The following is a 12,689-nucleotide window of genomic DNA, read 5'->3' on the forward strand; positions in this document are numbered from 1 at the left end:
TTTTGTTAGCATATACTGAGTTTGGTCCATGGTCGGGGCTGGGTCCATGCAGCCCCATTGCCTTTCCATAGGCCTAGGGCAGCCCTCTGCCCCTTGTCCTGGGTTGGCCTCCTGCCCAGTCTCCCTGGCCCCAGGTTTCTGGTCTCTGTCTCTCTGTTGAGCAGTCCTAGGGACCCTGTGTGCTGCCACAGGGAGACAGCAGTCCTTGTTGCAGAAAGAACCTTTTTTACTGAGCATTTTGCATGCCTTGCCCCTGCTCAGGGTTGCTAGGAGGAGGTCTGTGTGAAAGCAGCCGCCCAGGAAATGTCCAAAACCATATTGCCTTCAGTGACCCCAAAGCTGCAGGCGTCGGGCTTGTAGAAGATGAGCCAAATACTTACATTGTTGAGGGGTAGAATTGCCTTGAGTAAAAGATGTGCATCTTATAGAACATTCTTATGGCAGATGAGCGTTGTCATTGCCTAGGTGTTAAGAAAAAATTCAAATTCTTTTTTCCTCCGCTCTCACGCCACACTCAACAACCAACACCAGACTTCTTCCGCACCCCCCACCCCAGATGGAGTCTTGCTCTGTCTCCCAGGCTGTAGTGCAGTGGTGTGATCTCAGCTCACTGCAGCCTCCACCTCCTGGGTTCAAGCAACTCTCCTGCCTCAGCCTCCTGAGTAGCTGAGATGACAGGCACCTGTCACTGTGCTTGGGTAATTTTTGTATTTTCAGTAGAGACGGGGTTTCACCATGTGGGCCAGGCTGTCTTGAACTCCTGACCTCGTGATTTGCCCGCCTCCCAAAGTGCTGGGATTACAGGCGTGAGCCACCACGCCCCGCCTCCCAACACAAGACTTCTGTGACTGGACGTAAAGGGAGGTCTCCCCCTGCTATCAAGCAAGCAATCAGTTCCGCAGCACACACCGGCTGAGTGTCCTCCAGTTCATCTCTGACACTATCCACCTGGAGGTAGATTTCCTCATCTTGAGGGCTCAGTCCCCAAGACTGTCCTTCCACCCCAGACACCAGTTGCAAGTCCAGTCCCTGGTAGCTTCTGACCAACCAGCCTCTAGTTGGGGTTCTCATGACCCCCTCTTTGGGGTCGATTAATTTATTGGAATGGCTCACAGAACTCAGGGAAACACCAGTTTATTATAAAGGATATTACAAAGGCTATGGATAAAGAGACCTGTAAGGCTAGATGTGGCAGAAGGGGCACTGTGCTTCCGTGCCCTCTGCAGACCACCCACCTGGTACATGTTCAGCTCTCCACAAGCTCTGTGACCTGGTCCTTACAGGTTTTTAATGGAGGCTTCATTATGTAGGCATGGTAGATTAAGCCATTGATCATCACTTTAACCTTCAGTCATCTCCCTCCTGAGGTTGGAGGATGGGGCTGAAAGTCCCTAGGCTCCCACTGCCCCATCCGGAAGCTGCCTGGGGGCTGCCAGTGTCAGTCATTAGCATACAAAAAGACATTGCTTTGGAGATTCCAGGGATTTGGGAAGTTGCATGCCAGGAACTCCAAATATTTATGGCAGTGTCACACTAGGGTAGATTCAGTCCTAATTCTTTGCGCACTTCATAACCTCCTAAAGCAAGTAAAGGCAGCAGCCTTGGCCAGATCCTAGAAAACAGGTGAGTGTTGCAAGCTGCCCAGGTCTTTGTAGTTTTTCCAGTCTTGGGTTGCCAAGGTTTTGTGGACCCTGAGACGGATGTGTTGAATCTGAAAGGAGCAAATAAATAAAACTGAAAGCCAAGCTGGAAGTCTGTTTCAGTTGATGGCCCTTAGGTAATTGGTCGATGCCGGCATTGTTCCGGGGGTCTTACCTCCCCGGACCAGCAGTCTTCTAAATGGACCTATGTTAAAAGGTTGACTCTGGGCCCCGTAAACATGCACCTTGTATTTGGATCATAATTCAAAAATTGCTTTAGACTAGAAATCCCATTTTGTTGATTGAAGAAGCTCAGTGCCTTTTCTGTCCATTTCTGTGTGTCTCTGCCCAGGTTATGTGACCAAGTTGCTGGAGGCAGCCAGGTGAAATGACATGAAAATCACTCGTCTCGTTGGGCAGACTGTTTGCCAGGCTGTCTGCTGCGTGGCCTTTATACACAAGCAGGGTCGCAGACACTGAGTTCATCCAAAAAACAATCCGTAGGCCCATCAGGGAAGGCTGGATTCAGCCTGGGAGGGCACACTGAACTTCAGACACCCACACCCCCCCCCCCCCCACCGCCCCGGGGTGGAGCCCGCAAGCGCGGGAGTCTCTCCCACGATTGGCTGTTTCTGGTCTCTGATGAAGAGGAGCACCCCTTGAGTGAGAAGGGGTGCTGGGAGTTCTCTGTTACTCTATTTAAATGTTAATTCCACATAAGGCAGAGGAAAGAAGTTATAGAGAAATAAAAGAAAGCAGCTTAGAGCAAACAATTATGTAAATAATAACAAAATACACTAACCTCCATCTAATGTGTGAGGAAATAGGATCCATGACGTAAAAACTTGAATAACAGTTAATGTCCTTCATAGGAATCTGACCACTGTCACTGGAGTAGACTCAGTTTACCAGGGTTTTTCACACATACACACATATATGTATATGTATACACACACGTATGTATATGTGCGTGTGTGTGTGTATATATATGTATGTGAGTATATATATATTTTTTTCTTTTTTTTTTTTTTTTAAGATGGAGTCTCGCTCTGTCGCCCAGTCTGGAGTGCAGTGGTGCGATCTCGGCTCACTGCAAGCCCCGCCTCCCGGGTTCATGCCCTTCTCCTGTCTCAGCCTCCCGAGTAGCCGGGACTACAGGCGTGAGCCACCATACCCGGCCCACAACTATATTTTTATTGGCTTGGTTGGGTTTGCGTATAAATGCTTAGCTAGCTTGATGGGTCAGTCTTCATGAGCCCTTGGCCAAATGTCCAGGTCACTCAGGAAACTCCCTCCCCAAGGCCAAGGCCACTGCGGTTAAGCTCTGGCCGTCTGAACTTGCCCCTGAACCATGCCCTCTGGCCTGATGGAGCTGAGGCTTCTGGTGTGGCCTCAGCATTGTGAAGTTTTGCTGCAGTGGTTGCATCTCAGTGTTGGGTGGTTTGACTTCAATGGTTCATACTGAGCACAGGTGCCCATGAACCTCCGCCTGCCTGGTCTGTAGTTGCTGGCATTCCAGGGCTCTTTTCTAGGCTTGCCCTCTGGCCTTGGAGCTTGGTCTCCAGTGCCTTAGCACCCTTCCTGGGTCTCTACTGCCCCCTCCATGCCAACTTGGTAGGCTTGGGCAGAGGACCCAGAGGCCTCTCCTTCCACAGGGACTTCAACAGAAGCCATTGAATATAGACCTGTAGCAAATTCCAGCCAGGCCTGCCAGTTAAACAAAGAAGGGGAGATAACCAGGGGAAGCTAGGCTCCAATTCAAGTAACCTGAGTTGTGGGTGCTGCAGGGGCTGGGCCACCCTCTGATTAAGGTCATTTTCTAAATAATTTAAATGCACCAAAGTTGTTCTCCCTTTCCGTGTTGTTTCACTTCCCTCCCCCCAACTTTTTTTTTCTCTTTTTGAGACAGAGTTTCGCTCTTGTTGCCCAGGCTGGAGTGCAATGGTGTGATCTCGGCTCGCTGCAACCTCTGCCTCCTGGGTTCAAGCGATTCTCTTGCCTCAGCTTCCCAAGTAGCTGGGATTACAGACACCCGGCTAATTTTTTGTTTTTTTTTTTGTAGAGACAGGGTTTCACCATGTTGGCCAGGCTGGTCTCAAACTCCTGACCGCAGGTGATCCACCCACCTTGGCCTCCCAAAGTGCTGGGATGACGGCCATGAGCTACCGCGGCTGGCCTCACTTCCCCTTTTCATGAGGACTGCAGGATGCATTCCTATAGATTGACCATCTTTTTCCTGTTACATAATGTGGTGAAGTGGGCAAGCGTGACGGAACCTATATCTTGGGGGACGCCCTAATCAGGTTTGGGTTGTGTAAAGGTTCCTATGAAATGGAAATCATCCGTCATGAAGATGTGTAATCTTAGAAATGCGTGAGCCGTACTGCCAAAGCATACCCATGGGGTGATCACACTGTAGAGGTTAGAATGATTGGGCCTGGAGCTGCCCTTTTTTCTTTTTCTTTCTTTCTTTTTTTTTTTTTTTTTTTTTTTTGAGACAGGGCTGGCTTTGTCACCATGGTTGGTCTTGAACTCCTGACCTCAGGTGATCCGCCTGCTTCAGCCTCCCAAAGTGCTGGGATGACAGGCGTGAGCCACCACACCCAGCCCACATATATATATATGTTTGTTTTTTTTTTTTTTTTTTTTGAGATGGAGTCTCGCTCAGTCGCCCAGGCTGGAGTGCAGTGGTGCGATCTCGGCTCACTGCAAGCTCCGCCTCCTGGGTTCACACCAATCTCCTGCCTCAGCCTCCTGAGTAGCTGGGACTACAGGTGCCCGTCACCATGCCCGGATAATTTTTTTTGTATTTTTAGTAGAGATGGGGTTTCACCGTGCTAGCCAGGATGGTCTCTATCTCCTGACCTCGTGATCTGCTTGCCTCGGTGTCCCAAAGTGCTGGGATTACAGGTGTGAGCCACCGCGCCTGGCCAACAAATACATTTTTATTGGCGTGGTTGGGAACTTTTATCGGCGTTATTTTATTGGCATTTTATCGGCACTTTGGGAGGCCAAGGTGGGTGGATCACCTGCGGTCAGGAATTTGAGACCAGCCTGGCCAACATAGTGAAACCCTGTCTCTACTAAAAACACAAAAAATTAGCTGGGTGTCTGTAATCCCAGCTACTTGGGAGGCTGAGGCAAGAGAATCGTTTGAACCCGGGAGGCAGAGGTTGCAGCAAGCCGAGATCACGCCACTGCCCTCCAGCCTGGGCAGCAACACTGGGAGTGCAATGGTGCAATCTCAGCTTACTGCAATCTCCGCCTCCCGGGTTCAAGGGATTCTTCTGCCTCAGCCTCTGGAGTAGCTGGGACGACAAGCGGATGCCACCACGCCTGGCCAATTTTTTTGTATTTTTAGTAGAGACGGGGTTTTACCATATTGGCCAGGCTGGTCTTGAACTCCTGACCTCGTGATTCATCCGCCTCAGCCTCCCAAAGTGCTGGGATTACAGGCGTGAGCTACTGTGCCTGGCCCCCTTTTTTTTTTTTTGAGACAGGGCCTGGCTTTGTCACCCAAGCTGGAGAGCAGGTATGATCTTGGCTCACTGCAGTCTCCAGCTCCTCAGCTCAAGCAATCCTCCCACCTCAGCCTCCCAAGTAACTGGGACCACAGGCTCATTTTTCTATTTTCTGTAGAGACAAGTTTTTGCTATGTTGCCCAGCCTGGTCTCCAAGCTCAAGCAATCTGCCCGCCTCGGCCTTCCAAAGTGCTGGGATTACAGGCGTGAGCCATTGCGCCTTGCCAGACTTTTTTCCTGAAGCCTTCCAAGAACAATTCTGTAAACTGAAGGAAACCCCTTTCCTTTTCACGTCCAGGAAAGATGTGTAAGAGCGGAAAGTGATAGCAGTGAATGCTTCCCTTGCCAGTGTGGACTGAGTGAGGAGTTCAGAATTGAATCTTCCACTAACAACCTACTTGAAAAAGTATATTTTGACATGTAAGGAAGCAAAGTGCTGAGAATATTATGAGTGCCACCCAGAATTGAACAATGGCCTTTTTAAATGGTGTAGATTTTCGTTGAGAGTATGAGAGTTGGTGGCCCTGATGACTTTGTGTTGAGAGACTGAGGATGAACGCTGAAGTATGCTGGCTGCTGTGACAGCTTGTTCCTTGAGAGCCGGGCCCCTGGGAGGTCCTGTTTCACTCACCATTGGCTCCCGGGCTCATGGACAGCGGCGTGAGGGTGCCATCAAAGGCTGCCTGATTCAGACCCCTGCATACCCACCAAAGCTGTGTTCTGCCTGGTCTCCCTTCAGTGGAGAAATCGAACCTTGTTCTCTACTGTTTTCTTCCTGAGTCCCCATGGAAAGGCTCTCGGCAGAGTGGGCAGCAGAGGTGATGTGAGGCTCCTAAGGTTTGAGGTCCCAGGCTGTGCTTGCCATGTGAAATAGAGACTTGGCCCTAGGATGAGCTGGATTTAACGCCCCTGAGTGTCCGGCAGGCTTCCTGCAAATACCTCTGTACATCAGTTTGCGAAGGAGGCATGTATTTGGGTTTTTCTTTTAGTGTTTTGCAAAAGCTATTTTAAAGGGAAGTCAAAGGATAAAAATGAGCCTGGACTTAGCAAGTGAGCGGCTGTGGGCAGGTTTGGGGTTGCCCGCATTGCCACTTGCCGATGAGGGAGGGGAGTGTGGGGAGACTCTGTTCGTGTGGAGGTCACAGGTGACATAAGGGCTAACAGTGAATGATTTTCTTTCGTTTCGTGCTGTCATTGGACAGCCTTGGAAAGCTAGGTGCAGACTTACACACTAATTCTTTTTTCCTTTCTCTGTCTCTGCAGAAACTTGAAGGGTCAAAGTGCAAAGGGCAGCTTTTGATTTTTGGGGCAACCAACTGGGACTTGATTGGTCGAAAAGAAGTGCCTAAACAGCAAGGTATGAGAATGGTGTCTCAAAAACCCATTGAGTGCTTCTTAAGTGCTAGGTTCTGTTGACCACCTGCCTGGTAGGTATTCCCTTCATTTACAAATGCATTTTCACAGAGGCCAAGTGATTTGCCTGAGGCCACACAGCCACTGTAGTGATGAGCTGGATTTGAACCCTAATCTTAGTCTTTTAAAGGCACAGTTTTGAAGTGACTCACTAATTCCGTTAAGATTAATCAGGAAAATACAAGTAGTATCCTCAAATGAACATTGCCACCTTTTCCATCTTCCCTCTCACCTCACTTGTTTTCATTAAAATGAAGAGACCAGGTCTGTGAGATGGTGTCAGAATGTCCTAGACATTTGTCAAATGTCAGGTGTCAAAATTTCAGACATTGCAGAGGAGTCCACGTTTCTTTGCAAGCTGCCAAATTGTTGCAGGAACTGGTTTGACAGAACAGTCTGGAGCGGGGGAAAGCAGAGAGGTCCTTAAGAAGTAATGTTTTGTCCCCAGTTACCTTAGGAAAACTGGCGTCTTAAGGGAAAAGGCCCATCCAGGAGAAGGAAGGCTGGCATGTAGCCAACTTTTATGGCTTCTTGATTTCATCTGGAAAGACTCCCAAAGTGCTTTCCAGCATTGCTTTGCCCCATGAACAAATATTTGCACGCTGGCACGTCTTGGCACCTTAAAACAGGGGCGTTGGAAATCACCTTGTTCCATGAAAACACCTGGGGGCCAGCTGAGTTAGAAGTGGGTTTAAGTTGCAGGTAGCCGCAGCGCCTTGTTTGGAAAATGCCCAGCCTTCAGGCCCAAGCCAGGGGGGGCCACGTCCACACGGTGGCTGGTGTCCCAGGGAAGCACCTCCTGGTCTACAGTAACGTAAGCCCAGGTGCTGATGGCGCCTTGTTGCCAGTCCTGTGCCTGTGTTGCATCATTTCTCAAAGCCATTCTTCAACTGAGCAGCCCAGTTGACATTCAAGATACAGAAGCCCAGGGAAGGGCAGTAAATACCAAAGGAAGCGAGTGGCAGGGCCAGGGTTGGAGTCCCACCCTCTAGTTAACTCTGTTGCCTCCCGCGCATGTATGTTGCTGTAGATCTGGTGAAAACCAGCAGCCTGGATGTCTTGGTTTTTGCAAGATAGCACCACAGCAATCCACACAGTAGCTCTGATTGGGACCAGACCCCAGGGATCCGGAGGCCATGGGAATTGACTTCTCAGTCTGACTGCAGAGCCTGGGACTGCTGCAGGGCGTTTAATTTGACTTGCTCCCCCTCCCCCACCCCTGCCCGGTCCCTAGAGTCCCTGCAGCCCTTCCTTGGGAGGCCGGAAGAAACCCAACCCTGCTCCTCAGGAGCCAGTGGCATCCTGGGCACTGCAGGGAAAGATGCTTTGGTAAGTCCAGGAGCATCTGACCACCTGAGACTCCCCTTGGCCAAGCAAGTTCAAGTGTGGCACCGCACCCTTGCCTGGCGTCCCGTGGCCTCCTGTGTTGCGGCACAGGGTCGTGATGATACTCGTCAATCATGCCATCATTTTATCTTCATGACAAAGAGACCTTGGGTTTCTCTTTTTCCCTTCCGAGTTTTGTTTAATACAGTTCCTGAATCTTAATTTAGGTGCCACCTCCTTGAGTTTTTCTTAAGTTTTAATATAGACCATGAGGCTTTTATTTTTGGTTTGCTCTTTCCCCAGGAAATTGTTGATGTTCCTCTTCCTCCTTTCAGGGGAGGTGTCTGCAGGTGTGCTGCTTCAGGTGCCATGCGGGATCGGCTGGCCCCTGCCCCCCTGCGGCCAGGAGTCTTGCCCACTTGCCCCCGCACCTGAATGAGGGAGCATGTGGCGCCCTCTGCTGAGGGCAGAGGGTGGGGCTGGAACGTACTTCACAGATGCTTTCTAGGCAGCCAGGCGCTTGATAGAGACATTGTAGCCTTTTTATCAGTTCCTACATTGGATCAGTCTTACACACTCAATTTGGCAGTGGCTAGCATTTCAGGATAATCACCACAATCCTGGAAATACTCTTGAGCGTCTCAATTTCAAAAATTAAGATTGCTGGGCATGGTGGCTCACGCCTGTAATCCCAGCAGTTTGGAAGGCTGAGTCAAGTGGATCACTTGAGCTCAGGAGTTAAAGACCAGCCTGGCCAATATGGTGAAACCCTCTCTACTAAATATACAAAAATTAGCTGGGTGTGATGGCACACGCCTGTAATCCCAGTTACTCATGAGGCTGAGGCAGGAGAATCAATTGAACCTGGGAGGCAGAGGTTGCAGTGAACCGAGATTGCGCCACTGCTTTCCAGCCTGGGCAACAGAGCGAAACTGTCTCAAAAAAAAAAAAAAAAAAAAAAAAGAAAAGTAAGAAATTGGCCCTGCCCCATCCTCTAATAGGGTGTGAAGGGGGGTTTGTGAGGAAGGTGCTGTGGTTTTCTTTCCCATTGAGTGCTCACTGCGTGCCAGGCATTTGTGAGGGTCTAGGCTGGAGGGAGCCTACAGCTTTAGCCCTGGGTGGCTTCTCATGGAGTGGGAGGGCTGGGGGGCTCAGGAAGAGAGCTGTGGTGGGCTGAGCAGGGCTGAGCAGAGCTGGGGCAGGGGAGCCCTGGGGGAAGGAGATTTCTCAGTGGATGTTGCCCTGGAGGGCTTCCCCAAGGAGGCGAACTGGTGCTTGACTTGAGCTTTGAGGAAGAAGTAGGAGGTGGGAAGGACATTCTAGGGGAAGCGAATATATGGGTGGGGGTCAGGGGAGTCATGAAGTGGCTGTCACACTGGACGGGTGAGAAGGGAGCAGGAGGTGGGGGGATACTGTATGAGCAGTGCCCCTCCTCAAGGGGCCTGATGGACCTGCTGGGAACATGAAGACAGGACACTCGGGTCACCCCTCAGAAAGAGCCTTCTGGCCCAGGGTGAAGGCCGGAGATGGAGGGCAGGAGAGCCTGGGAAAGGAGGGGCAGGCGGCAGGGAGTGAGGAGGAGGGGTAGGTTACTGTCGGGGTGAGCGGGGTTTCCTGGGTCAGCCTCTTCCTCAGCTGACGGCTGTGGAAAGCCAGCACTCCTGCCTCCTGGACAGGCCTCGCACCAGGTCCCGGGCACTTGGGGGTGGGCGTGCTCAATGGCAGAACACGTGGGGCTGAGCCCTGTGAGAGGTGGGACCCAGAGAGGGGGCTGGGGCCGAATGGGTGTAAAGGTGGCAGGTGATGCCAGGCCTATGCCAGCTTCTGGGTATTTTGATTTTTGGGCCTTCAGAGGCATCGCAGAGATTCGAAGTGCAAACGCGATCCTTGTGCAGCCTCCCAACAGCCAAGGCAGGGTGGCACCCGAGGAACACCTGTCCCTGGTACCCTCGGGAAGTGGCTGCTTGGTGGCCAGTGACATTTTGGAGGTCACCCCCCCACCCCAGGTGTCTGATCTGCATTCTCATTCTCTCTGCAGCTGCTTACCGCAATCTCGGTCAGAATTTGTGGGGGCCCCACAGATATGGGTGCCTGGCGGGGGTCCGGGTGCGGACAGTGGTCTCGGGCTCGTGTGCTGCACACAGCCTCCTCATCACCACGGAAGGGAAGCTGTGGAGCTGGGGTGAGTACTGTGCGGGTGCTGGGCACTGGGGACCACTGTCACCAGCTGTCCCCACACAGCACGTTCTTCTGTTTGCCTGGAAAAGAGACTCGCGTCTTATAAGGCTGGGCTCCTTCGTTCACAGCCCACGTCTTTTTTCCTAATTCCCAGCTCGTCTCTTGTCTGCACGCTACATGCAGATCCCCTTCCCCCCTGACATTTTTTGCCCATACGCAGCCCCTACTTCTTTGATTCCTTGTGTTTACACAAGGAACATTTTCCTGAATCTTCTGCCCGAAGCTTGATCTTTTCTGATACTGAGGTATGTGAGTGTGTTAGGCAGGCTGTCCTTCCAGCAGACAGTTTCCTTCCTCTTTGAGGCACGATATGACATGAGACCTCTGTTGCTGCCACTTGAAATGCCACTGGCTTTTCTACCTCCCGCCTCATGTCATAGGATGCTGCGTCCCTGCCGCCATGGCCCTCGTGTCTGAGGTCTGCGCAAGTCTGGTCTGCAGGCTTGGCAGCTCACTGTCCGTGTTGTCTGCTTCTTAGGATATTTCCCCAGATACTTCAGTTTGCTTTTTTGGAGTTGTTCGGCTTTCCCTTCTGTTTTTCCTCACCTGGGCACTCGGATGGGTTCCAGTTCTTCTGTTAGCCTCTGTCCACGGCACTGTCCTCTGCAGCCGGCCGGCCCATTCCTGCCCGTGTCCTCTTCCAGATCATTCCAATCATAGGGTATGGGCTAAGGCTCATTTTATCCCCAGTCCTTTTGGTGGCTCCCGGCCTCTGCCTCCAGCGGGGCATATTGGCGTTTGTCCCCACCCTTTGTCGCTGGTCCTCTGGCTAGCTTTTAGTCCATATGACTGCATTTTTATTTTGGGCTGTTTGAACCGTTTTTTGTGATTTCATGAGCTGCTGTACCAAAGTCCAAATATATTAACATCTGTTGTCTTCCCTGCACATGGCTAATTTTGTAATTCTGTTGAAAAAAGCTAAAGTGTGTCTGGCCCAAATTTATACTTTATAGTCTCTTGATGACATGCTGACATTGCCAGTTTTTGTTTTCTCCTGGTTGGCATAGATGTGTGTCCCTTCCCCCAGAGCACCCCTCCTACTTTGTGTTCCAGCACTGAACACAGCCTTTTATGTCAGTGTTCCAAACTTAAAATACCTTAGTTCTGATCTCTCGCTGAGCTTCACTTGCGTGGTGGCTCTGAAAGCGCCCTCAGTTCTGACCCTGTGGGCAGGGACAATGTATGTCCCGCCATCAAGACGTGTGATCCCCGAGCAGACAGTGCAGTTGGTGAGGACAGGGTTGGAGGTGTCACAGGCCCACTGCTCGCCACTCTAGAAGGCAGAGGGGCGGCGTCTGGTGTGAGTGTAGAGTACCATGGGAGGGTGGCTGACGCATTGCTCATGTGGGGTCTCCATCTGTGGCCCGCTCACCCTGTCCTGCCACATCTCAGTCCACTGAGACTTGCACTTGTTGCTCTGTATTCACGTGCCTTTCACGTGAACTTGGGCAGCTCCCATTGGAAGCTGGTGTATCTGCCTCTCCTGCTCGAGTGCCAGTGCTGGCCCTTCAGCCCGCCATTCTTTAATTAGAGCGAGTTAGAGGCTGGTTTCCCTTCGTCGCAATTCCTTCTGTAGTCAGAGGCTGCTCCTGCAAGCCTTCTCCAGGACAGCTGGAACTCATCTTAATGGCTCTGCTGTCTGCCTTTATCACAACCTAAGGGTGAAAAGTTCATTGCTGGAGAAGGTTGCAAAACCCCCTAGAATCGCCCTGAATTCTCACCACTGTAAGATCTCCGTCAGTTTCTCCACGTCAGGTTACATGTGTGGTTTTTCTCTTATCGGGAGGGATCCGAGAGTGGCCAGTTGAATTTTTGTTTTGGAACTTGGTAGTTTGTGTTGAAACCTAGATGCGGTGTAGGGGCTCCCAGCCCTCCTTTTGGCCCACCCAACTTCCACGTCTGTTTGGAGTTGAATTTGGTTCTGCAGAGGACTTGGGGGTAGGGGTTGGCCCTCAGGCCTGCCTTCCGCTGGAATTCACATACAGGGCCTTGGTCGCACCTGCAGCAGTCCTGGAGGTGGGGCTGGGTGTGTTCTGTTGAGGGCGGATCTGTGCTTTGTCACCAGGGTTCCTGTGGCTGAGAGTCCTTGAGGGGCGATCCCTAGGGGTGGGATTGGCACTGTTATGTGAGCACCATTTACAGGGTAGAAAAAGGAAGAGAAATATTGGGCAGACACCAAATGGTCCTCAGTGGATGCCCAGAGCACCAAAGTGATTAAACTCTGGTGAGCCAGGTGTCAAAATGGGGTGCTGTCTTAAAATACATCTCAGAGGGTAGGGACGGGGTGGTTGTCTTGCAGGCACTCTAAGTGGGAACGGCGTGTTTCTGCGAGCATGCCCGCCTGTGCATGGTGTCCCTACCACACTGAGCCTCTCATTTCCCTTTGTAGCAGAGACGTGGGAGGTGTGCACGGGTGGTCCCGCTGCTGCCCCAGGGAAGGAGGTCCGGGGAGCTGCAGCAGGCGCCATTCCAGTGGGCAGAGGGCCGGGGCGTTCTTTGCTCTGGATCTTGGCTGTTGTTGGGAATTTGGAGGGTACCTTCCAGAGACAGA

General features: G+C 51.5%; 1 protein-coding gene across 2 annotated transcripts in view; it reads left to right on the forward strand.

Moving 5' to 3' along the window:
• The window catches only part of RCC2 (regulator of chromosome condensation 2), a 32,995-nt gene that overhangs the window by 4,170 nt on the left and 16,136 nt on the right, over positions 1-12,689 (forward strand). For both annotated transcript variants that reach the window (XM_031012075.3, XM_055353610.2), the window contains exons 3-4: positions 6,425-6,518; positions 9,939-10,082. In XM_031012075.3, the coding sequence (XP_030867935.1) occupies positions 6,425-6,518; positions 9,939-10,082 (238 nt within the window). The remainder of the gene's footprint in view (positions 1-6,424; positions 6,519-9,938; positions 10,083-12,689) is intronic.

The sequence above is a fragment of the Gorilla gorilla genome, chromosome 1, assembly GCF_029281585.2.
Source record: "Gorilla gorilla gorilla isolate KB3781 chromosome 1, NHGRI_mGorGor1-v2.1_pri, whole genome shotgun sequence".
Classification (NCBI taxonomy): domain Eukaryota; kingdom Metazoa; phylum Chordata; class Mammalia; order Primates; family Hominidae; genus Gorilla; species Gorilla gorilla.